The sequence below is a fragment of the Myxocyprinus asiaticus genome, chromosome 29 (assembly GCF_019703515.2).
Source record: "Myxocyprinus asiaticus isolate MX2 ecotype Aquarium Trade chromosome 29, UBuf_Myxa_2, whole genome shotgun sequence".
NCBI classification, from domain to species: Eukaryota; Metazoa; Chordata; class Actinopteri; order Cypriniformes; family Catostomidae; genus Myxocyprinus; species Myxocyprinus asiaticus.
The window spans coordinates 26,675,431-26,702,758 of record NC_059372.1 but is presented as its reverse complement, the minus strand read 5'-3'; the positions used below and the strand labels follow the sequence as shown (position 1 = coordinate 26,702,758).

Here is a 27,328-nt window from a genome sequence, read left to right as displayed (position 1 = left end):
AAAGAGAAAAAGGGAGAAGGACACAGAAATGACAGAGAGACAAAGTTTTTAGAACATTTCTCTCACCATCACTGGTGGAAGACTTGAGTCTCTGGCATAGGCCATCTGCATCTCCAAAGCTTTCCTGAATTTTTTGCAAGGCCTCGGCTCCTCTCAGCTCCATCAGGGCCCGGAGCTCGTCCAACGTCACTCCAAAGTCTCCAGCATGATTGACTTCGGCACTACCTCCTCCCCGCTTGGGGTAAAACTCTACCGCACTGTTTGCCATCTCACCCATGGTTGCCGTCGTGGACATCTTGGGTCTTAAGGTGTTCGGTCCACGATGCTTGATGTAGATTTATCCGTGTCTTTATAACTTCCCCACGTCCAGATCTCTGGAGCTCTTAGCAAAGCAATCTCAATGGCTTAGCAAAGAATAAAGTCTTTGTGATGATTCTTGGCTTTCGTTTTTTGGTTTTGTTTTATCTCCTCTACTCCTCTCCCTCCCCAGTAGTAGCTCCCGTTCTTCTAACTCTCCATCAGATGAATTAGGACAATGGCAGCCGGACACTTGTGTATTTTGAGAAAACCTGTCCTCTCTGCTCTACCCCCTCACCCCGAGGGTCAACAGATCGAGGGATCGGGGCGCTTCCAATCCATCAGGACACCGAGAACGAGAGCAGGAGAAAAGAAAGAGAGATGAAGGGTTCAAAACCAAGCAGGATTTTTTGTAGCGTTAGGGTTCAGAGGGTGCAGTGTGCTGGGATTGGTGTTGAAGCCTGCAAAGACACACAGACAGAAAAAAATGCATTACAGTCTTCAAAGTTCTAGTGTGGGCAGCATGTTGCAACTCAGAGTACAGTGGGCATTCCTTTGCAGGCAGACTGAGCATAGAGTCAGACGGCTCCGAGCTAATGCTTTCAAATATATCAGCGCATGTTCACCTCAACTCAAAGGTCATTTATTGTTTTAATTGAGCCACACTGTACTTCTTTTACCTTCAATAAAGAGACTGTTCAACCTAAAATAAAAAAAAATCTGTCATCATTTACTCACCCTCATGCAGTTCTAAACCTGTATGACTTTTTTTCTTCTGTGGAACACAAATGTTAAGGACTGACAACCTCAGTCACTTTTATTGTTTGGCAAAAAGATGCAATGAAAATGAATGGTGACTAAGGCTGTCAGTCCCTAATGTTATGCCTAACATCTACTTTTGTGTTTTACAGAACAAAGTCCTGCGGGTTTGGAACAACATAAGGGTGAGTAAATCATCATATAATTATAAGTCTTGACCTCAACTCTTAGAGCATGGTATTATCAATGCCAAGGTCATGGGTTTGATTCACAGCAAACGCATGAATTATTAAAATGTGTACCTTGTATGTGCTGTAAGTTGCTTTGGGTAAAAGCATCTGTCAAATTCATAAATATTAATGAGATATTACACAGGTCTTCAATATTTAAATTATTTTCAACAGAGAGGTCAGTCCATTTAGAACACAACAACACTAAAATCTCTGGACATACAGTGAGATATACAGTATGAGGAATGTGTGCTCTCACAGATGGCGATGCATATAGCATATATTGTATCTCTCAGCGATCTAGACCACTGCATTGGCCCATAGTTGCCATGGAAACCTACAGATGCCTCTGACTCCCACAAAGCTCTTTCGGCCTCGCTATACCCCAACACACACACACATACACCCACATGTTGGTGCGGCTATCCTTATGAGGACTCTCCATAGACAAAATTATTTTTATACTGTACGAACTATAGATTAATTCCCCTAAACCTACCCCTAAACCTAACCCTCACAAAAAACTTTTTCAAAAAATAGTTTAGTATGTTTTTTAAGCGATTTGAATTATGGGGACACTAGAAATGTCCTCATAAACCACATTTTTAGCATAATACCCTTGTAATTACCAGTTTGTAACCTAAATAAATGTCCTCGTAAACCACACAAACCTGTACACACACACATAGTTCTTATTCGCACTTTATCACAACACAACAACATCAACACTATCACAGAATTCGCCTCTATCATTTAGGCTCTGCTTATATCTCTTGACTCTATCTACGTCTATTTTTTTTCTCCCATTTCCTAACATACATCTTTATCTCTAACTGTCCCTGTGTTCTTAGATAATGATGAATCTGGGGTATGTGGTATGCTGTGGTATGTGTGTGTTGTGTTTAAGACTTGTGTGTGTTGGCAGATAGGACTGTGAGTTACATACAGGGTGTCATCGTTCTCATGCTGACTCACTACCCAGTCCCAGTCGCCCTCCAGCCTTCCTTTCCCCCTCCTTTCTTCTCCTCTGATGCATGGCATTTATACATAACAGAAAGGTTTCACACAGTCAACAGATAATATGGGGTCAAATGGAGGCCCAGATGGAATACGCAGATTATTAATTTTTTTTAGGTATTATTTGCACTGATTTTAGGGTAAAATTCTGTAAAATTCTGCGGAATGGATTTAAACATGGTTAAATGTGTTAAACTAAGCTGAGTGTACTGCACACTTATTGGTAATTAAAAGTATTATAAAATTATCCAAAATACACTATGAAAAAAGGATGTGGACACCCGAACACCACACATTTAAGTGCAGGTGATTTGAGACGCATACAAGATGTGGATGTAAATGCATTTGGTTGATGAGATTTGTAAACTTTTTGTTGGCATTCAGAAGTTTGGGAGCGCTGCAATCTAGGTGAGCGTTGCCTTTTGTACTGCAATCATGAAATTATTAGCCATTGCAGCTACTTCCTGTTTTTAGGTTTTATGAGTGACATCAAGTGTAACAAAATTTACTGGTTGTCTTAAAAGAAAGCAACACTGCCCATCCACTTTTCCAGCTGTATTGGTTCCGAAAGTATTTTCCCATTCATTTTTTCCATAGGGATTTCACCAAATCATAAAAAGAGAAATTCATAAAAGAGTTCTAAGCCATGATCCACACCAACCAGCTCTGAGGTGAATCACAAGTTACAAACGTTGATTTAAAGCAAAAAAGTATTTGAAAATTGGACAAAAAGACAAAGCTACAAGATGGTGTACTTTACATATTTTATGAAGGAATGGAAAAATATCAAACTATTGATTTAAAGGAATATTCCAGGTTCAATACAATTTAAGCTCAGTCGACAGCATTAGCGGCAAAATGTTGATTACCACTCAGATTTATTTCGAATTGTCCCTGTTCATAAAACAAAAATTAAATAAAACATCTGGGTTACAGAAAGGAACTTACAATGGAAGTGAATGGGGCCAGTCCGTTAACATTAAAATAATCACTGTTTCAAAAGTATAGCCACAAGATGTAAACAATATGTGTTAACATGCTTTTACTGTGATAAAATTATTTTTTCTGTGTAAAGTTATATTACACTTTTCGTTGCCACCTTAAAACAACTGTAAAAACAGAAACAAAAATTTTTTTTACAGAAGAATTCATGTAAGTGGTTTTATAAAATTGTAAGCTTTACATTTCTGCCTTTAAACCCTCCAATTTTGGCCCCATTTACTTCCATTCTAAGTAACTAACTGTAACCTCCATTTTTGCATCTATTTAAAGAAAATGATGAGTCAAAATCATTAAAATATATTGATTTTATTCACCGCGGTGAGCAACATTATGCCACAAATGCTATTGATTAAACTTAACTTGTACTGAACCACAAAATAGTCCTTCAGAGTTGTTGATTATAAGTATAAAATCAATATATTTTAAGTTTATTGCAAAATATTCAGGTATATAAAAATGTATCACTAGTTTGCAAGTGTAGAGAGACTCAACTGCATAATTCGCTGTGCGTCATAGAGGAGTGGGCCGTCGCTGCAGAGCTCTTGGCGCGCTTTGTTAGACATGATTCTCTGATAGGTGGATCATTCAGGATTATGGGTAGAGTAGTTTTTCACAAGAAATTCCTTTTTTAAACACATTTTTGTTAAATTAAGTTGAAATAATGCAGACTGATAGCTTCAGCAGAAGCACATACCATAAACCATCAACAACCTCTGAGCTCACAGTAGGTCTGTCTTTAAAGGTTTACAAGGTATTGTTAGAAATCTATCCATCTATGGAGAACATTAATGGGATTTTTACTTGTGGATCCAGACTGTTGCACACTGTTATCATCACAGAAGTTCAGTTTGTTATAATTGTATATACTGTAGGAATAGTAGTTCAGATTTATATTTGTTTTGTGAACACAGTTACAGTATGTAGCCAAGTGTAAATTGATTGTTGATACCCAATCAGATAGCAATCCGATTAATCAAGAAGCATGAAGTGAAAAAACAAAGCTATATGATTTGTCTCTGTATATGTGTTTCTGTGAAGATATGTTTCTTTTGGAGCCACTTCCTGTCAACAGACAAACACACACTTCTGGGTCTATGCAGCCCCAGATTTGCCTCACCAAGAGACTGCTTAACCGTGCAGTTATGTTTAGTGTGCAGGAGGCAGATGGTCTGGAGATTATGCTGAATATTCATATTGATACGTGTTTTCCCAAACCTTTCAGCAAGTGTGCTCTAATGCCATTAGGTAAGACACTGATGATAGTGTACTGAGCTTTCCCAGGTCTGCCTAGACCAGACCGCCCAGAAGCTACCCAACCCAATCTGCTAAAGTTAAAAGGGAGAGACAGAGGGCCAGCATTACATAAATTGTTCAGCGCCTTATGTAATATGTCTAAGTAACCAACAGAAAAGTGCTCACACCCACACATGGGCACAGACACACACTACACCCTAAAGCTAGAAGAAACCCTAACCCATATTCAAACATTAAAAATGGATCATGAAGCTGTGAAACAATGCCGGAAATGACTTTTCACTGGGAACATTTGAAATTAAAAGCAAAGTCGATGAGTCAGTGCTGCTCACTTCACTCTGATTATAGAGACAGTTCACTGACAGAGTCCAACTACTGAATGAAGTAGTTTAGCCACACTTCCGTCCACTCTTATTCAGCTGTTACCTGAATTTTTCTACTTGTTTAAAGAGATAGTTCACCCAAAAATGAAAATTCTGTCATTTAATCACCCTCATGTTGTTCCAAACCCATATGACTTTCTTTTCCCATGAAACACAAGAGAAGAAATTTTAAAAAATGTTTACGCTAGGGCTGCACGATAATGGTTACATTTTTAATCACTTTTTAATCAATTATTAATCACGATTATTCTGTCATTTGAGATTGTTTTTATTTCTTTTCTTACAGGGCTACACGATTTGAACAATGCTTAGATATCAATTCTAAAATAAAAAAATTAAATTACATTAAACAGCAGCTCTCATGTTGAACAAAGTGTTAAAGCTACAAACTAGTAAATGACGCTAGGGCTGCATGATAATGGTATACATTTTAATCACGATTATTAATCACTTTGTGATTAGATTAGATTATTAATCTTTGTGTTCCACAGAAGAAAGTGAGTCATACAGGTTTGGAACAACATGAGGGTGAGTAAATAATGACAGAATGTTTATTTATATTTGTATTAAACCTTTAACCCTAAAAGACCCAATCATTGATTATGAACATATCACGTAGTATTGTGAGAATAACATTAAAAAAATGTGATCATAAAGACCCACAATTGCATTTCTGTTCTATTGGGAAATGTGGAGAAAAAAAAATTATAATAAATAAAATAATAATAATAATAATAATAATATATATTATATTAATTGTTTATTACAGAAATGTTATGTCATGGCATGCCAGTTTATATGGGGAAAAGACACATTCCCTCTATGACCCCCAACTCCCCAATTAAAATAGATACAGTATAAGAACACCAGTTGTATTGCGACTGAGGCAGATTAAAAAAGCTCTAAAGGAAAAAAGCTTTCATACACAAACAGAATCTAAACAGACATTAGATATCCTAACTAATTAGATCTGTGAATCTAACTTACTGTCAGATAGTTTTTTTTAGCCAGAAAAATTAGCTTTTGTTCTGTTCTAAAAATGGAACAAAAAGACATTATATAGAGGAAACAGAAAAAAAAGAAGAAAAAAAAAACATCAGTCCATCCCTATGCTGCTTTAATGTGAGCGGACAGACATCGCTTGGGTTATTTCTGCAGAATGACAAATGCAACTACACTTTACAAGATTCTTCATCTAATTGTCAGCCAGTATTTTTTTTTTTTTCAGAGCAGAAAATAAACTCTCATTCCCATGAGCTCCATGTTTATAGAGAGTCTCAGTGACAAGGGTAAATACAGCACAGAGGCCTGCAGGCCTGCTGCTGACAGAGCTTTACTAAGAGGATCAAACATAGTGGCGGTAATGAAGGTGCTGTCATAAGGAAGAGAAAAGGGTGATTTTTGCTAGACTGATGGAATAGGACACAGACATAACTCCCTCTGCTATTTGCCATAAGATAATAATAAAAAAAATTAAAACACAGACTCTCTGCAAGAAATAAGCCTTGATGAATATTTTGTATATGTTTTATATAATGTTTTCCCCCATTTCTTCTTTATACTCATTTGATCCAAAAAGGTCTCTTACAGTGCAACATCTCCATTGAGTGCAATATAACATTTCTGTGCTATTTGTTAATTAATATTTATGCATGATACTTATAGAAACCCATGTGTGCAATATTAAATTCCCTACTTTTATTTTTCATATTTAAACTACTTGTATAGGCCCATACCTTTCTGGACATAAACAAATTCAATTCCCACCACAACTGTACAGAGCGGTTATCTGAGTTAATGTAGACTTTGTCAGTTCAAACCAGTCTGGCCATTCTCTGTTGACCTCTCTCATCAACAAGGCATTTCCATCTGCAGAACTGTCGCTCACTGGATGTTTTTTGTTTTTGGCACTATTCAGAGTAAATTCTAGAGACTGTTGAGCGTGAAAATCCCAGGAGATCAGCAGTTACAGAAATACTCAAACCAGCCCGCCTGACACCAACAATCATACCACAGTCCAAATCACTGAGATCAACATTTTTCCCCATTCTGATGGTTGATGTGAACATTAACTGAAGCTCCTGACCTGTATCTGCATGATTTTATGCACTGCATTGCTGCCACACAATTGGCTGATTAGATAATCGCATGGATCAGTGGTTCTCAACCAGGGGGCCGGGACCCACTAGGGGCCTCAGCACACTTCCAAGGGGGCCTCAAGTTGACTTAAAATGTATTTAAAATAAGAAATATTAAAATAATTAAACTTAAATAAAATGCTAAAAAAATACTTTAAGATGTATGCCTACAAATTATAAACAGACTCTTTCTGAAACTTCTAGAATCACAAATTATCCATGATTAATTATTTTAATCAGACATGTCTAGTTTCGGGTGAGGGAGCCTTCAAATATTGTCTTGGACAGTGGGGGGCCTTGGAGTTAAAAAGGTTCAGAACCACTAGCATGGAGGATTGTTGGTGCCAGACGGGCTGGTTTGAGTATTTCTGTAACTGCTGATCTCCTGGGATTTTCACACACAACAGTCTCTAGAATTTACTCCGAATGGTTCCAAAAACAAAAAACATCCAGTGAGTGGCAGTTCTGTGGACAGAAACGCCTTGTTGATGAGAGAGGTCAACAGAGAATGGCCAGACTGGGTCGAGCTGACAAAGTCTACGGTAACTCAGATAACCACTCTGTACAATTGTGGTGAGAAGAATAGCATCTCAGAATGTTATTCTGAGATGCGGGTTGCCGCTGTTTTTGCAGCACGAGGGGGACCTACACAATATTAGGCAGGCGGTTTTAATGTTGTGGCTAAATATTGTTGTCCATAAAATTCCCATCTTCCATTATTGGTACACACAGAAAGTCCCGCCCCAAACTCACACCACTGAGTCAGCCACTGTTGCTGTGTTGGACTTGACGGGCTGCTCAAACAGAGGAATGATTTAATAGTGCCTAAGAGCAACAGTGTTTCACTTTAAAGGCCAATTAATACTTCTGAGTCGAACCTATGGCGGTTACGGTGTAGACTACACCATAGCCTGATGTGCACCTCTCCAAAAATGTACTGTAACAACATTTAAGTTAGCATCACAAATGATTTTAAATCAGTAAAGTAATTTGATTACAATTGAGATATTTTGTCATTTTTAGTGAACAACTTTTTTAAATAACTTAAAAATTACACACTTCATCTTTAAACAACCCATGCCTCTGCACATTCTTATTCTGCTTTGCACATTCCTGTTTACAGGATAACAACTCTTTGTACATGTAATATTCATATTCATATTATTGTGTTTGTATTATTCTGTAAATATGCAGTTCATTTGCATTTCTGTAAATACTCGAAACATCTGTTACCAGGCAAAAGTCCTTGTGTTTGTAAGCACACTTGGCCAATCCAACTTTTTCTGACAGAACACTTCTGGATTCTGAATACACATGTGAGCTATAGCTACACCTGCTGGGCTGTGATATTACCTTGTCTGGCTCAGTTCATAGCAACCCCCCCCCATTATCCTCAATTTTAGTCTCTTTGTCCATCTGTTCTTTGCTCGTCCAATTTTACCTCCTCCCATCCAACTTCACTGCAGTGGCCTGTATTCATTACATTGGTTTCAGGCTTTCTGAGCGAAACATGGACTGCATTGGCATAAGAGTCAGTAGGGAGTAACATAAGATCCTCATCTTCTATTATAAATATCTGACCATGGTTTAGACTAGTTGTAGACAGATATGGGTTTTTAATGGTAGGTTCCGATATCTAGTGCTCAGGGTGGCTGGTGGCCAATATAATAGAACTTACTGATAGAAAACATGATGAAGTCAAATTTAAATAATCGATTTTACCAATATTTACTGGAATCACTAAATATATATATATTTGAAATCAGAAAATATGTGCACTATCCTTTGACTATCCAATTTGTCAAATATCAGCTGATTAAGCAGCCTGGTCAATATATCAGTCTATTATTAGTTCAGATATTTGTGCCTTCTACTGTAAGAGTAACAAGGATATGTTTCCTTGGTGTGTGTGATTTTGACCAAATGAATAAGAATGGGATCATTGTTCTATTTATGTGTTGCAAATAGGTGGGAGTCATTTTTATCTGATGGAGACATAACATAACCATGAACCACCATCCCATGGGCCATGTCCAGTCACTGTGCCCTGATCTATACACACATTATCTAACCCTGCATCAGCTCTGCTTTTGCATTTCATGTGTCAAGACACAGTTGCAACTCTGCATGATTCTCTATTGGAAGTAACATTGTATTTGTTCTGCTCATAGAGTGTATACATATAAACTGCAAAAAAAGATTCATTCTTAATCTGTATTTTGTCTCATTTTCCAGTAAAAATATCTAAACAATATAAAAACAATCTACCAATCGGGTAAGAAACATAAACGTAATTCAAGCTAAATTCTCTGAAAACAAGTCTTATGATCTTAGACATTTTTTTCTGGGAGAGAAAAATATTGATTGAGAAAATAATTTTTGCAGCTTATGTTGATATTCAGTCCTGATATTCATTAGTTTTTAAAGGCTTAAAAGATCTAAGTAGGTATGTTGTATTCCAAATGTAATCTATCAACCATGCCATTTTAATCACACATGCACCAGTCATACCCATTCATTTATATTACAGCATCAGGGGCCATTGATTTAAGAATGTATCATCCTGTGTAAGATTCATGAAAAGATATGAATGCAAGAGTGTGCGAGATGTGGTTGTCACTTCAAATATTGACCACAATCACTCTCTTTTCTCTGTCACTCTTTATTTTCATCAGGGATATATACAGTATATACATACTGTATATTATATATATATATATATATATATATATATATATATATATATATATATATATATTTATACAAAAAAAAAATTTTAGTTTTTTTTTAACAAACTTTAATCCATAAAAGTGTGAGCGCAGCAGCAGAAGTCTTCTAGGTCAACTTTCCTTATTATTGCAACAACAGCATTCAAACTAGAGCAACCTGGACAGAAAACTGGAGCACAAACAACTTTTTTTGTTAAGGTTTTAAGCACTTTTTCTAGAAGATACATAAAATGCTGCCTGTGCACAGGTGTCAATCCTTTTGTTCCTACAATTCTCCATTGTGAGCAACCATCAAAGTTGCTTACAACGAGGGAAGCCAAAACAGTGACCTTGATGAGTGGAGGTGATCGCTTCAATTAGTCTTAAAAGGATAGTTATACAATGCAAGTGAATGGTGACCAAACCTTTGAAGCAGCATAAAAGTAATACATACGCTAGTGGCTTAATATGTGTCTTCGGAAGCCATGCAACCACTTTGGGTGAGAAATGTTTCAATCCTTTTTTATTATAAATCTCCACTTTCACTTTCAGAATGTCAAAGTGGAGATTTAAAGTAAAAAAGGTTTTAAATATTGATCTGCTTCTCACCCACACTTATCATATCACTTCTGAAGATATGGATTTAACCAATGGAGTCTTATGGATTACTTTTATGCTGCCTTTGTGTGATTTTTGGAGCTTCAACATTTTGGTCACCATTCACTTGCATTGCAAGGACCTACAGAGCTGAAATATTCTTCTAAACATCTTCGTTTGTGTTCTGCAGAAGAAAGACAGTCACACACAGAGAAGGCATAAGAGTGAGTAAATGATGAGATAATTTTCATTTTTAATAATGAATTAACTTGATATTGAACTTTCATTGGTGTGCATTATCTTTTTAAAAGAATGACAAAAACAAAACAGTAGATGTGTGTAATTGCATAGAGAAGTGACAACTGAATTGAGATTTCAACTCATTAGAAGGCAAGTTTTTGGCTACCACCAAAGCGTAGTACTCACATGGGCACATTCATATAAAGAGCTATAAATATATGCAGTGATGCAACCATAATCAAGACAGGGGTCATGGTTGGGGGACCAAATGTAGCTAAAATATTTAAGAGTCAACCACTTATCTACACATTTCCCCCTCAATGTCTATGAAACTAAATATCGTTTACAGAAACTAAGGATCAAATACAGCAGTAACCATTAATTTGTATAAAAAAAGACCATAATAAACATCATAGTATTACTATGACATGCCTTAAATTAAAAATATTATTTATTTGTATATGTATATATTCATAGGCCTGTAAAGTATATAATTCATAGAATAAGTTTACCTTGCAGATTAATTTTTTTTTTTTTCCCCACTGGGATTCTGTTATTTGATTTGTCATTGTTTAGTTATTCAATTATTCAACTAAATTGTGAAAATAAACAATTACATAAAATATTTGATTTTATATTTTCCTTTAAATGTCAAAAATACATTACTAAGAATGATATCAGATGTATTTTATACATTATAAATCGGATGACACCTGGGACAAGTTTACCCTGGGGGGTCTTCTTGCCCCAGTAGTGGGGTAAGATGGCCCCTTTTCATAATTGTTTTATTTTGTGCTATGACAACAAAATTAGCAAATGTTTCTATTTATTTCCCTTGATAATATGTTGGGTGATGCCCCATCATCCTGTACATGCTAAAGGTTTATATATACAGTTACAATTTAAAAGTAAATGAATATTGTCCTTAAGGGGGGCATCTTACACCATCTTACCCTAAGTGGCCAATCAGAGTAGAGTATAGATTTACAGCCATGCGAGACTACAACTACCCCCTCCTCTCCTCGTTCCACACCCAGCATACTCGCACACCTTGCAGTAGGAACAAAAAAGTCCTCAGGATTGCCAATGAAAATTCAAGCAACTCACAGCGAACTTCACATATCGCGCGCCGTCGTCACTGAGCAGATGCTGGTCAGGTGTGTCTCGCGGTGCACCACAGCGATGTTTTCTCAAATAAAATGACCTTTACTGGTCACCTTCAGAGGGCGACTGCTCTTTGCACTAAACCCGGCGTGAGAGCACGAATACTTGCAAAGAAAACGCGTGTCTTTATCGTCTAGTGAGTGTCTCGCGATGTTAATTGAATTATTAGCACGAGCATGCTGCTTAAGAGAGGATGGTGCGCCACTCGCATCCGGAACAAACGCAATGTGTGTGGGTACCACCAGTGCCAGGTATCTAGACCCGCTCATCCGAATAGAAATGTTACACAAAAACAACACTGCTATAAACAATCTTTAATACCTAATCGTCTTTAAAAAGTATACATTTGGTATTTAGAAAAACGTGAGAACACTTTCGAAAGGCATACAGTCATCCACAATCATAAGGACAACACATAAACACATTACAGATGGGAAACCACGGACGACGTCTTCGTGAATAATCATATGCATCATATGGTTTGACTGTAACTAATATTCTTTGCGGCCAGGGCTTCAATGCAGTAGTTTTAATCTGCTTGACAGCTATCATTTATAACAAGAAAACAGGACAGGTTTTACAGAAAGGTGTCTTTTGCATTCGCAGAACATATATAAGGACAATTTAACAGTAAGTAGTCTACTCTAAATGATAACGAACTGCCAACTGTTACCATGGCAAGAACATTCCTGATTGGTGTAAATCTGAGATACTCACCAGGCCATGCTCCAAGGACATTGCCGCGGTTTGTTGGGGAAAGGGGAAAATCCTGGATCCGCTTCAGAGAAATACAAATTACTCAGTAGCTGTTGCCATATTGTCCTCTATCGCCCAGGTGTTTTAGCGGTGTGTTTACTACGGATGGAGACTATGAATCCTTAAATAGTGCAGTTGTTGCCTGGTTGGATGGAGGTTCCGCAGAGGAAAAAAATTGGAGACGTTGGGAAATTACTGTCCCGAACGATGTAAAACAAAAGGGCAAAGGTATTTTGCTCGTGTGCGGTTTTTACGCTTCTTCTTGAAAGTGTAAATCAAGGAGGTGATAAAGCGATATTTGGATTTTTTTTATGCGATGTGTGATGACAGCCCCTTCGCTGAGCTGCGCGCTGAGGACCGTGGACGCAGCATCCGCGCGGGCTGCTATGCGCGCACACACACACACTCACTCTCTCTCTCTCTCCCCACCCCAGCCTCCTTCATCGCTCAAAATCCCTCCCTCCCTCCCACTCTGCTCCCTTACAGTGCGATCACGTCAGCTCATACAACCTACCACATGCGCGAGTTCAAACCCAAAAACAGAACAGGTATCGTTAAATGTACTTTACATCGACAACAAAACTTAGTCCTCAGTCGACCATCGAGAGCTATTGGATTCAAGAGGTGCAAAGCATCCCTGAACAGAAGGCATACTGATGATCACTCTGAAGGTCATGTGTACAGGTAGTAAACGTGCGGAATTGGCACGCACTGATGTTCATAAAGTTATGATACATACATTATTCATCGAGGGCTCAACACGAGATGCAGACTCCAGGCTTTTTTGAAGTGATTAACTGGAACATAATCAGGTTGATTAGCACTGCAGTTAGTCAGACCAGCTGTGCATCTAATAACCAACTTACAGTCAGTGTTGGGTAAATTACTCAAAATAATTTATCCACTACAAATTACTTCTCTAAAAATGTAATCTGATTACTGTACTGATTACTTAATCTAAAACGTAATCACATTACTAATTATTTTTCTTTTAAGTTACGTTCTAAATCGCTTTTTCAAAGTTTTTGGTTTTCCGCTTGAATTCAAAATGTCTAATTCCTCCTCACTTAAATGCACTTAAAGTCCGCATGTAACGGAAGCTGCGACCAACTTCAGTATCATGACATATTTCTGAGTGAAACGGAATATTGAATGAGAAAAAATAGAAGGCGGGGCTTGCTTTAATCCACTGGGAATTGACTGGATCTAGAAAAGTAGGCGTTCCATACAGAAAATGAGGCAGATCTGAACTCAAGTTTACAATCAGTTGTGGAGGACTACTCGCCGCATGACACACTGCCAGCAATCGCTTTCGATGGAGATGAAGTTTGTTTGCAGCAAGTGGAGGAGGACGAGGATCAGGAGAACGTGAAGACTCAGGAGCAAGTTCACCCTCGAGAGCATCTCGATGTCTCCCAATGGTAATGCTAATTTTTCAAAACTAATTGTTATTTGCTATTACTGCTGCAACCTTTATTACATTAACCGGTGTTTAATTACTGCATTTTGGCAAGGTTTTAAATAGGGTGCATTGCTTAGAACAGTAGCCTAAAACTATGTCTAATATATAGCTGGCAGATAACGCAGCTAGCGACGAAAACCGTTGCTAGCTAGTTTCACTTACTGTCAAACTTTGTGAGGTACCAACGGTGTACACTGACGGGACAGCCGAATCTGTTAAGGACAGATTTTTCACAAACCCCATTTCGTGTTCTGTCCAATTTTTGAAGCATTCGTGGGTGAAATGCCTCGAACATACCACTCTGATATTCTAAATGCAAAAAATCAAGCCATCGGGCCCGCAACCAGGGTATTTGGGGGATTGGGAAAATGGATTTGGGAGAACCACAACCTATAACGCACCCCTCGCCATCTCTGTTTGTTATGCATCTTTTTTACTTGCTGTCAAAGCTCAAAGCAGACTGCTGGTTGGAGGGGAGTGGTTAAAGAATGTTCTGCCCGGGGGCCTGGGTAGTTCAGCAAGAAAAGACGCTGACTATCACACCTGGATTCGCGAGTTCGAATCCAGGGCGTGCTGAGTGACTCCAGCCAGGTCTCCTAAGCAACCAAATTGGCCCAGTTGCTACGGAGGGTAGAGTCACATAGGGTAACCTCCTCGTGGTCGCTATAATGTGGTTCGCTCTCGGTGGGGCATGTGGTGAGTTGTGCGTGGATGCCGCAGAGAATAGCGTGAAGCCTCCACGTGCGCTATGTCTCCGTGGTAACGCGCTCAACAAGCCATGTGATAAAATGCACAAAGTGACGGTCCCAGAAGCAGAGGCAACTGATATTTGTCCTCTGCCACTCGGATTGAGGCGAGTCACTACGCCACCACAAGGATTTAGAGCACATTGGGAATTGGGCATTCCAAATTGGGGAGAAAACTAAAATAAAAAGGATGTTCTGCCCAAGCCTTCAAACTGACATCAGAGAAGGAATGTCATTCCAGAGGCGAAGCTAATTTTCAGATTTTGATTGAAGATTACGAAGAAATTTTTTTTTTTGTGGATTAACTTGCACGGAATAATTGTTCACCACAAGACTAGTAATGTGTGCTAACAAAGTAAATAGGGTCAATTTTGATTACATGCAGAGTTATTCCAAGGTTTTTGTAGAAAGCAGCATTCTGAAACATCATGTAAACAAGAGATTAAGAAAAAGCGGTTTATCACACCTAGGTTTCTCCCGGAGAACGCGGCTTAATGTCACCACATTAACACACAAGCAGCATTCTAACAGATTTTTGAATAGTGCGCATGTGCGTGGAACAGACCGGAGAACAAACGTCATAGGATGGAGCCCAACAACAAGTCAACACAGTGGAAAGAATTCAACATTTCAGGGAGTACAGTGGGAAAAGCAAGTACACTATAATCTATACCCATTTATACACACCAGTGTAAAATATCGACGGCCTCTCATGTTCGCATTCCAGAGTTTTATGTAAGTGGGAAACCCCACTATTGCAGCACAGTTCCACTGCATATCACGATGGAAAGTTCAGGAAACAAATACAGCAACAACTCTGGAATACCTGGAAATAAAGTGACACAACTGAGAATAAAATAGTGAAGTCTTCCTCGGATACCATGTTTGTTATTTACACAAGCGTCACAGGGAAATTACGTTGCTGTGGAGAAAGCTGCTTACTGATCGAGCCGCATGTATTCGGGAGTGAAGAGTATGCCACTTAAACAGTGCATGTAAACAGATAGCTGCTTTCTTGTCACAGAAACGCTAACAGACATACATACGAATTCATACTTTAAATGAATTATATAGTACATATTACTTTAGCGCAAGTAATGTACTTAAAAGTAATTACTTTAACTGAAAATCAATAACTGTAATCTGATTACAAGACTTTAAAATGTAATGTGTTACACTACTTGACTAAAAGTAATTAGATTACAGTAACTAATTACATTGTAATCGGTACACCCATCACAGCTTACAGTACAGTATGAATCTTACATTTTGGAGTCAAAAACTGACTCGTTGAGCCCTGCAGAGGTCCAGCAAGCAGGTGAGAAGCTGTTTATTCATGATCACTGTGTATTTGATTCAAATCTGGGCCATAACCCTCTCTATGGCCCTGGTAAGTCTCACTCTTCCATTGTGTTTTCGATTAATAAATTCAGTCGCCCCATCACACCCACGCAGGTGTAATCTTCTGGCTGTCTCCAAGCATACCGGGCTCAAATCTAATAGCTCTAATGCAGGAGGCCTTTCAGACCAGCGAGAAAAAGCTTTTATGTGCTGACGAGTGCTCAAGTGTGCCTCTTCTCAAGCCTTCATATGCAAACACACACACACAAGCACTAAATGCTCTTCACCAGATGCTCGTGTAAACACAAGGGCACAGAGGAAATACCCAGGCTTGATCCAAGTTACCACTGGTAGGGTGCACCTAGTATATTCGACGATAAGAGTCCCAAGGGCCAAGCTTTGGGATTTGCAACCTTACACATGAAGAACAGCATCTTTTAAGCATAACATCGGTCTGCATTAGTCTACACAGACAATGGTGTTTCATTGCCAGCATGCAAAAAAAAACATACATGAATAGTCTGATCTTGCATATGTGCAACATCACACTCAATAATACCATCTTTCTTTCCTATTCTCTCACACACAAAGGCAGATCACACTGAAATATTTGTGAGGCACATCAAGTAAAGTAAAGAGAAAGTTTAGATGTAGAGTTGTGTCTGTAATTTAGAGGTGAGGGTTTAGAAGATGGCTGTCCCTCTGGGAGCCGCTGTGCATTAGCCCTGCAGGTAGTGCCGGCTCTGTAAGCCCAGTATTGGAGCCCAAGCCAACGATGGAGTCTAACTGTCAATCAAAACACAATCCACCCAATCATGTGTTACATCTCACTGCTTTACTGTGGAACCCCATCCAAAAGCTACCTGAGTATGACCATTCCATGTCTATGAACTCCAGCTCACATCTCCAATAAATAGGGCCTTTCCCAGGATTCAGCTAAAATTTTGTAGCTTCTAATAGTTCTCTATTCTGTAATGAAAATTAGATTAAAACTGACCACCATTTTACAGCTATTTTAGCAGAATGGTTGAGAAGAAAAGGTTCAGTTCACCAGTTTGGTCTAGTTAAATATATAAAACTTCAATAAGCCATTTTGAGACAATGCCTAAATACACAATTTCCTTGTGGTACTTATGTTGTATTGAGAATACTGATAATGATTATTTTTTTAAACTAGTGATTTTATTATTTAGTTACTATGGAATTGGCAACTTCGTATAGTAAGCTTCAAAGTGGGGGAAAAAAAGAATTATATTAGCAAATAGTAGCGCAGGATAGGAACTTACTACATACTATACTCAGAGAAATCAACATCTGGAGGTAATTCACACTAAATAATGACAAATCTGGATGTGACATTTATTATAATGGGTTTGTGTGATGTTTGCTATAAGTTTATTAAAATAAAATGTTAAAACATTGATAGTGTTCTGTAATTGTTGTTAACTAAGTCTACTTAAGTCTACTTAAAGGAATGTTCCGGGTTCAATACAAGTTAAGCACGATGGACAGCATTTGTGGCATAATGTTGGTTACCACAACAATTTATTTAGACTCGTTCCTCCTTTTCTTTAAAAAAAAAAAACAAAAACAAATAAAAGCAAAAATCTGGGTTGCGGTGAGTCACTTAAAATGGAAGTGAACGGGGGCCAATTTTTGAACGTTAAAATACTCACTGTTTCAAAATTTTAGCCACAAGACATAAAGGATATGGGTGTAAAAATGACTGAATATGATAAAATCACTTATAAACCTTTTCTTTGTAAAGTTATAGCCAATTTTACAACTTCGTTACCATGACGATGTAATGTCAATAAACCCTAAAACTCTCAAACGACTGTAAAAATGATGATTTAAACAACTTTACAGCTCAAATAATACAAGTTTTAACAGAAGGATTAATGTAATGCTTTTATAAAATTATAAGCTTCACATTTCGGTGTTTAAACCCTCCAAAAATTGGCCCCATTCACTTCCACTGTAAGTGCCTCACTGAAACCTCGATTTTTGCTTTCTTTAGGAAAGGAGGAATGAGTCTAAATTACTTTTTTTGGTAATCAACATTTTGCCACAAATGCTGTCGATTGAGCTTAACTTGTATTGACCCCGGAACATTCCTTTAATTTCCCGTTTAGAACTAAAAATGTTTAAAAGCTTATGGTTTTTAAATGTAGTATTTCAAATTATCCATTTTATTCTACAAATTCACAAAAAATCAATTTAATAGACATATCGGTACAGGTATCGGTGACATTGGCATTGGTAGTACTCAGTATTGGATCAAAAAGAAAATAAGTGGTATCGCCCATCCTTAACCTCATGTGACCCCATGTACACATGCGTGGACATTGTATTTTTGTTTCGCTATACGCAATGCATAATTTAATTTTGATTTAAACTGGCTGATCTCAGTTCAGGGCTGTCAGAAAAGAGTTAAATTGTCGACGTACGGAGTCATGTGAAAAAAACAACATGGCGCCAATCAAAGTGGAGTCTGTCTTTGGGAGAAACGCCAACAAAACTACATCTGGTAAGAAACCTTGCATTTTTACATTGAAACCTGTTTGAGTCAAAAGAAGAGTCTCTAGTTTCATCCAAAATACCATATTTTAATTTTTTTTGCAATTTATCATGAAGCACCAAACTGCTAAACACAATGTACACTAATGTGTACAATAGCACAAGGTTTTCATTAGAAATCCTATATTTACTGTGCATTTTAACATTACAAAATGCTTTTAAAAGGCTTTATATGGAGTAAGGACGAAAATAAGGTGCATTTCAAACTGTTCTGAGATCAGTGCAGACAGACAACATCCTATAGCTTTCCTCTGATGCCAAGTGCAGTCAATCCAAACTTCCTATCAAAAGTTCAGTTTCAGGCTACAGATGTTTAAACTCGACATGGTTAACAGACATGGGACAATGGTAACCAGTACATAGATTCAGAATTTATAATGTATAACTTTAACATGGTTGGCAAGGGTTGGACGATGCTTACCATTACTTGTATCAGAATTAATTTTGCTAATTTCTGATTGGTAAAATGCTTCAGCATTGGCTATCACTTGTTTGTTTGACAGTGCAAAGAGAGAACATTGAGATTTTGTTGCCAAAGTAAAAAAAAACATTTGAACTTAAAGTCAAATCAAGTCAAATAATTTGTATTTGTAAAGTTTTTATTTTTTGTGCTTTTCCCAATACATATTGTCTTGCAGTCTGCAACGTCTCAAAAACATGAATAACCAACACTCCTGGAAACATAGAAATCTGACTTTCTATAGCTCGGTATCATTTAAAAATTTTCACAACTTAGTCCTGCTGTCCACATACGGACATCAATTTTTAGGTTTTTGTTTTTTGCATGTTTATTAGGTGCTACTAGTTACAAATCAAAAAGGGAAATGGAAAATGCACGCAGGTCTAAAGAGGATACTATACTCAGAGAAAACACCAACTAGAAGAAATTTACATTAATAATGACAAAACTAAATGTGACATTTATTATAATGGTTGTGTGAAGTTTGCTATAAGTTTATTGAAATTAAAAGTTGTTAAAACATTGATATTTGATAGTGTTCTAATTAATAGTTGTTAATGAGACTACTAAATTTCCCATTTAGTCCTAAAAATGATTATGGCTTTTAAATGTAGTATTTCAAATTTCCCATTTTATCCTCAGAATTTGCTAAAGATTCAATTTAATAGACGTATCGGTACTGGTATATATTTCAGTGATTTTGGCATTAATAGTACTTGGTATTTGATCAAAAATAAAATAAGTGGTATCGCCCATCCTTAAAGCCCCTCTCTCCCTCTTATTGTTCTGTAATTACAAAAGTATATTTTACAACCCTTTTATTTAGCTTTTCCTAAACACCCACTGAATTTAACATCAATAGTTTGCCTCTTTGAGAGTTAATTGATTTGGCTGCAGTACCAACGCTGGCAGGACTTCTGATGTCAAGAAGAGAAAAACATTAGATCTTTGGTATGCAAAAAATACTGTAGTACTTCCAGATTTAAGCAATTCTTTTACAGAAGTAGGCAGAGAGGGGATTGGGTGGGTTGCATATGATCAGTGTGCTTAAGAATGTGCACAATTTCAGGAATAACGCAAAACGATTTTTTTGGCTCAAATATTACAGTGACCTGTAGGTTGACTGGCTTTTGGCCGCAGCTGATGGCCTGCACATTTTAAATATTGTTTACAGTGATTTCACGTTGTCATTTTGGGGTATTGTTTGTAGAATTTTGAGGAAAATAATGAATTTAATCCATTTTGGAATAAGGCTGTAACATAACAAAATGTGGAAAAAGTGAAGCGCTGTGAATACTTTCCGGATGCACTGTATAGTGTTAGAGAGAGAGAGAGAGAGAGAGAGCACAGGAAATGGTGAGAGATGAAAGATTTTGAAAAGACTCCATTGGACAGAGTCAAAGATGAAAAAAAAAAAAAAAAAAAAACAGCTTGTTTTTACTTCATACTGTATGGAAAAAAATCAAGGAATGGGGGACACAGATGGGAATTACAAAGGCAGTAAGGTTAGAGTCTCAATCAATCCCATCCTTCCTATTCCCAGCACTCTATCCCATAGTGAGGGCCATGCTGATGTTTTATTGATGTAAGAGAATCCGGCTGCACATGTACCCTCTCCATAATTCATGATGCCCAGCATTAAGGCCTGCCTGCTGAGAAATGTGGGTGTTTGTGTGTACATACTGTAAACGTGTGTGTATGTGTGTAATGGGAGAGGGCAGTGAAGCAGGAATGTTTGGATAGTTTCCCAATAAAATGTCCAAACTATTTACCGCAAAGGAGAGACATTTATCTGCATCACCCTAAATGACAGTGTGGATAGTAAAATAACTAAGAGCAAAAGCAAATTACGAGAACAAATTGCCATGACTGTTATATGCTGTAAGATCTACAGTGGTGTGAAAAAGTGTTTGCCCCCTTCCTGATTTCTTATTTTTTTGCATGTTTGTCACACTTAAATGGTTCAGATCATCAAACAAGTTTAAATATTAGTCAGAGATATCACAAGTAAACACAAAATGCAGTTTTTAAATGAAGGTTGTTATTATTAAGGGAAAACAAAATCCAAACCTACATGGCCCTGTGTGAAAAAGTGATTGCCCCCTAAACCTAATAACTGGTTGGGCCACCCTTAGCAGCAACAACTGCAATCAAGCGTTTGCGATAACTTGCAATGAGTCTTTTACAGCGCTGTGGAGGAATTTTGGCCCACTCATCTTTGCAGAATTGTTGTAATTCAGCCACATTGGAGGGTTTTCGAGCATGAACTGCCTTTTTAAGGTCATGCCACAGCATCTCAATAGGATTCAGGTCAGGACTTTGACTAGGCCACTCCAAAGTCTTCATTTTGTTTTTCTTCAGCCATTCAGAGGTGGACTTGCTGGTGTGTTTTGGATCATTGTCCTGCTGCAGAACCCAAGTTCGCTTCAGCTTGAGGTCACGAACAGATGGCCGGACATTCTCCTTCAGGATTTTTTGGTAGACAGCAGAATTCATGGTTCCATTTATCACAGCAAGTCTTCCAGGTCCTGAAGCAGCAAAACAGCCCCAGACCATCACACTACCACCACCATATTTTACTGTTGGTATGATGTTCTTTTTCTGAAATGCGGTGTTACTTTTACGCCAGATGTAATGGGACACACACCTTCCAAAAAATTCAACTTTTGTCTCGTCAGTCCACAGAGTATTTTCCCAAAAGTCTTGGGGATCATCAAGATGTTTTCTGGCAAAAATGAGACGAGCCTTAATGTTCTTTTTGCTCAGCAGTGGTTTTCGTCTTGGAACTCTGCCATGCAGGCCATTTTTGCCCAGTCTCTTTCTTATGGTGGAGTCATGAACACTGACCTTAACTGAGGCAAGTGAGGCCTGCAGTTCTTTGGATGTTGTTGTGGGGTCTTTTGTGACCTCTTGGATGAGTCGTCGCTGCGCTCTTGGGATAATTTTGGTCAGCCGGCCACTCCTGGGAAGGTTCACCACTGTTCCATGTTTTTGCCATTTGTGGATAATGGCTCTCACTGTGGTTCTCTGGAGTCCCAAAGCTTTAGAAATGGCTTTATAACCTTTTCCAGACTGACAGATCTCAATTACTTTCTTTCTCATTTGTTCCTGAATTTCTTTGGATCTCGGCATGATGTCTAGCTTTTGAAGATCTTTTGGTCTACTTCACTTTGTCAGGCAGGTCCTATTTAAGTGATTTCTTGATTGAGAACAGGTGTGGCAGTAATCAGGCCTGGGTGTGGCTAGAGAAATTGAACTCAGGTGTGATAAACCACAGTTATGTTTTAACAGGTGGGGCAAACACTTTTTCACACGGGGCCATGTAGGTTTGGATTTTGTTTTCCCTTAATAATAACAACCTTCATTTAAAAACTGCATTTTGTGTTTACTTGTGTTATCTTTGACTAATATTTAAACTTGTTTGATGATCTGAAACATTTAAGTGTGACAAACATGCAAAAAAATAAGAAATCAGGAAGGGGGCAAACACTTTTTCACACCACTGTATTTCATTAAATACAGTACATTACAATACACTTATCTTAAATTCATGTTTATTTCATAATCTGTACGAGAGATAAATGCTGCACATACTAAAATACAAAAAAGGAGACCATGTTGTAATATTGCACACCAGTCAACACCATTCTCAGTTCAAAGCTACAAGGGAAATAGCTGTTTAACATGTTAGCAATGACTGATTTAGTAAATAATGACTAAATTAGTACATTTTCAAGACCGCAATTATTTGATGTGCTAAGGCTGACAGGTGTGCCATAATGGAGTCTCACATTTGTATGTTTCAAAGGCTCGCTCCACAACAGCAGTTGCCATAGTAACTTATTAAGATCCACTCTAGAGCGATGTCCTGACATAACTAGACTCAGAAATTTGAAGTAGAACATCACAGATGTAAAATAACAAATAAAGACTATTTACAGGTGCTGTTCCAAAAAGCATTAGTACAAACAATTTTTATTGTAATGACAGATTTTAAATATAGACTTCAGACAGAACCTTTCTGTCAGTTTATGTACATGGTTGATTAGGAAGATATAAAAGTTTACAGTAATACGCTGAAACAGACAAAATGTTTTAAAAAGAAGGCTGGTGACAAGTAAAATTGTGATACCATGCTTTCATCATACAGTAATACTGCTTTAGGCAGTTACACAAAGAAACCTACTGGGACAATTTCAGAAGGAAGAGGAAAAGAGTAACTAAATGATACAATTTCAAAGAAACGGCACAGATCGAGCTGTTTTACCTTAAGTCACAATTAAGCTCTGAGGACAGGCTGGCACCTCTTTTGTTTCATTCTTCCTGCAACCAGCCATTTAATCTCTTTTGTAACTTCTCTCCCCCTCTTTTCAAGGGAAAAATAGCACAAGGTAGGAAGAAAAAAGTAGGTCGGTGCCTGGCAATTGATTGACGCTATAAATTACATATCCAAACCTTATTCCCGTATAAAACTACATTCTCCTATTCGTTCTCCAGTAAATACAGCACTACTGGGAAGACATTCTTGGGAGAGCCTTTTTAAATCTTCATGTTCTATGATGTAATTAAATAGTAGAGCTTGTTTGGTTAAATATCAAGAGATGCAGGGTCCAGTGCTTGTGTTAAGATTATCAGATCTAAGACAGGGTGTGTTGGTTTCCACATCAGTGTTTTAATACCGTTTTATTTGTGCTTCTCTCAGGTACACTTGGCCTCCATGTCATAAAGCTGCAGTAATTCACTCATGATGGTCTCAATCTGAGGCTTGGTAATGTCTGCACAAAAAACCTGCAGAGAAGCAAAACAACATTAATGCAGATCCTAGTTTACAAAGATTCTTGTAGGTTTTGTCTAGCAGCACAATTTATTTGAGATTTCAACTAACTAACTCTAACCCTTAGACAGCAAATAAGATCTACTCTATTGTCTTATAATGAGATATGTTGGCTTTTAAAATATGTTTAAAATGTCAACCTCAAATGTTCTCACCAGAAAGGCTGTGTTTTATAAATGAGAACAGAAACCCTAACAAGAAGGTAAGGAAGGTGATGATGTTCATAACAAGATGGTGGGCATGATGCACTGCATGAACAGGATATTAATCTTTGCTATTTTTTCCTTAAAAGCACTAAAAGCTGCTGCAAAAGTCTAGAAAAATTAATTCTGTCCTTAAATACCTCAAAAATTGGAATACTAGTTCTACTAATGTCACAAAATGTAAAATGTTCTAGGAAACCAAAGCCATGCATGTACAGGTATCTTTGTGAAACCTTTAAAATTCATGAAATGGTTTGGTTCTTTTTAAATAATACTTGGAGGTATCACCAAGGGAACAAAACTTGTGTGCAATAGCAATGCTATTTCTCTGAAACCAGGTAGCTACCATTAGGTGCCACCATCGCCATGGAAACTACTTCCAGCAAACTAAAGGTTACTGCAATTGTGGCTCTATTGATGCCTGATCTGGTCCTGGCACCATTGAAACTTAAACCAGTCAACATTCAGTCTCAGACTGTGAGCCCACAGCATGAAATCAGTGCTGCCAAGACATTCTATGTAGTTCTATACAATAAAATATAAAACACCTACCTGCCACCACTCTACCTCTCCTCTTGGGAGCTGTACTCCATATGTCTGGAGAGCGAGGTAAAGGGAGGTGAGGGCAAGGTGTTGAGGTTTATGATGGACACACACAGAGCCATGGTAACTGTCTTTTAATAAGGCCAGGGCCGTCTCAGCAACAGGGGTTCGAGACCAAGCATGGCGGTTCAAAAGACTCCTCACAGAGAGCTGGTAGTGCAGCAGGTACTGGGCAAAGCAAAAAAAAAAAAAAAAAGAAAGTTAGTAAGGGGGGATACAAACAAATTTGTTGAAGGAACAGTTTCAGAAGCATCTAATCAATGATGAGAGAATGTTTGTGAAACTTTAAAATGATCTATAGTCAAGCATAAATTTGGCTTTATATTTAACGCGTTCAAAAAAAAATAAACGCAATAAATGCAGTATCAGTCTTTTTCACTTCATGAAACTTCACTAATGTTTTTCCCCACTTCCTGTGGCTAAAATTGGCATATATACATTTCCAGTAGGTACACACTCAACTTTACTGCACATTCTGGAACAGAAAGTGATTGTGTGGAGCAGTGCACGCTTATTCATTGCGTGCAACGCATGTCCCAGTTATAATAAACACGGGAGCGTTTTTACTGTAAGGAGAATGGAGACTTCACCCACAAGCAGCGAGCCAGGTGTGGGAGAGATACGGGCACGCTGCCATATGTCTTTGCATCACACGAAAACGCTCTCTTTCATCTGAACCAGTGTCAAAAACGAAACTACACAAGAGAGACTCAGCGTGTGTGCGATAGAGACTGAGAAGAACCAGGATATACTTGTAGAGGCTGAACGGCAGCCAAATAAAAAAAATTTAAAAAAATAGTTTTGAGATTTTAAACTTCAGCAAATTAAATTTCAGCATTCAATAAGTTTTATATCTGTTTTTATAGTGTCTTATAATGCACTGGCAATGTACACTTAAGTTTCTCTTGCCAATAAAGCTTGAAATACAGTACATTTAATCTGCCCATTTGATCCTATTATTTAAAAAAGTCCATTGTAAAGCGCAAGAGGATTTTGCCCAATTTTTAATTACAGCATGTCCACTGATTTTATGGCATGTTTACATACACTTGCATCAAAGAGTTACACCGTAAAAATGTGTGTAATTAACTAAAAAAATAAAAAATAATATATTTTAATGTACATATTTATATAATTAAAATAAGTGATGACTAATCAATTTCTTGCAAATTCTTTGAGACAAAGAATAAAGTAAATATATTTATGATTATTTTTTTTATGTTTATTGTAAGTTATCATTTACCATGATTAATCATGATTAATTGCGATTAATCACAGAAAACTGTGCGATTAATGAGTTTTAAAAAATGTAAGCAATTCAAAGCCCTATTAGACACATAACAGCAAAAAACTTGTGAATTCACTGTCTTGGATAGAAATAAATAAGTAAATGTATAGAAAAATACACTATATAACTGCTCATTCAGCTAAATACCACTTAAAACCAATATCAATTAAAAAAAAAATGTACACTATGAACAAGAATCCTACAGCACGTACTACCTTCTGTGGATGCTCAAATGACACTTGGAAGTTCAATTGTCTGAGGATGAGGAGTTCACACCGTACTATACTGTCCCTCAACTCCCAGAACTTCCCATCTAACTCTAGTGGATCACTCTCTGGATGAAAATACCTAAAACACAGGGATTGATGGACAGAGATGAGCTACTATGTATTGTCTCAGAGAGCTAGAGTACAATAAAGTCCTCCTCTTACACCTGTGACAGACATTGATGATATCTCTTGTCCTGAGATGTTGCTCTTCCACTTTGCCTGCGAGGTAGATTGCGGACATGGCCACTAGATAAGGCTCATAGACCTGCAGACTGGCAGACTGGAAGAACTTGTGATACAGTACACATGCAGTAGCCATTGGCACAGATCTCATGTCTAACTTCACACCTACGGATATGGAAAACATGAGAGGCATTCAATACGAAACTAGACAATTCATCCTTTGATAATGCCACAATGCAAGCCAATATGTAGTGGCTAACTTACAATTCCAGTGTTGGAACAGAAAACAAATAGTCAGATAAAGTGCAAGTACCAGACTCAATGATAAACCGACAGACTCTGAAGTGTGTTTTTGAGTTGTCCACATCTTCAGCACTTCTTCCTCTCGCCTCACTGACAGCTGCAGATGTTGACACTTGCATGTCAGTCGCAGAAGCTGTATCAATAAAACTGCATTAGAATAAACCAAACGCTACCTTTTGCACTTTTGCATGTCAAGCTTGAAAAATAAAGAGAAAATAGAGTGAAAAATAGAATTTATCCTTACTGTTTGTTTAGATATTGTACAATATACTTTATGATTATGCCCTAATATGACGCTACATCTCTTCAGAAAACGACATCAGACATTGTTTTTCTTCGGCGGAACGCTGAGTATGCAACATTAAGCTCAAACGCTCAACAGCGACCCTCACTTTTGGGAAGATGCTGTACAACCATTATTTTAGAGCTCCTTGCGAACAACTTCATCTAGAGTAAAATTGCAATGTTTTTCTTTCTTTTTTATACGCTCACATATAATATATAAGAGATG

The 27,328-nt window shown here is 37.6% G+C and overlaps 2 protein-coding genes and 1 pseudogene across 8 annotated transcripts in view; 1 reads left to right on the top strand and 2 right to left on the bottom strand.

Moving 5' to 3' along the window:
* LOC127420430 (plasma membrane calcium-transporting ATPase 3-like) overlaps positions 1-12,904 on the bottom strand; it is a 72,071-nt gene extending 59,167 nt beyond the window's left edge. For all 6 annotated transcript variants that reach the window (XM_051662717.1, XM_051662712.1, XM_051662713.1 and 3 more), the window contains exons 1-2: positions 12,507-12,904; positions 67-758 (exon numbers count right to left, since the gene is read on the bottom strand). In XM_051662717.1, coding sequence (XP_051518677.1) covers positions 67-295 — 229 coding nt within the window. In that variant the 5' untranslated portion in view covers positions 296-758; positions 12,507-12,904. The remainder of the gene's footprint in view (positions 1-66; positions 759-12,506) is intronic.
* A 5,660-nt stretch (positions 12,905-18,564) lies between these two features.
* LOC127420223 (protein Flattop-like) overlaps positions 18,565-27,328 on the top strand; it is a 10,509-nt pseudogene continuing 1,745 nt past the window's right edge.
* Positions 22,624-27,161, bottom strand: LOC127420472 (cyclin-Q-like). 2 transcript variants are annotated; one of them, XM_051662795.1, is made up of 6 exons: positions 27,062-27,161; positions 26,779-26,950; positions 26,496-26,679; positions 26,278-26,410; positions 24,724-24,942; positions 22,624-23,922 (listed from the first exon to the last, which is right to left on the bottom strand). In XM_051662795.1, exons 2-6 carry the CDS (start codon positions 26,879-26,881, stop codon positions 23,833-23,835), a joined length of 729 nt encoding a protein of 242 aa, XP_051518755.1. In that variant the 5' UTR covers positions 26,882-26,950; positions 27,062-27,161; the 3' UTR covers positions 22,624-23,832. The 2 variants fall into 2 exon arrangements, with proteins under 2 accessions (XP_051518755.1, XP_051518754.1); XM_051662794.1 differs by having other exon boundaries at positions 26,828-26,950.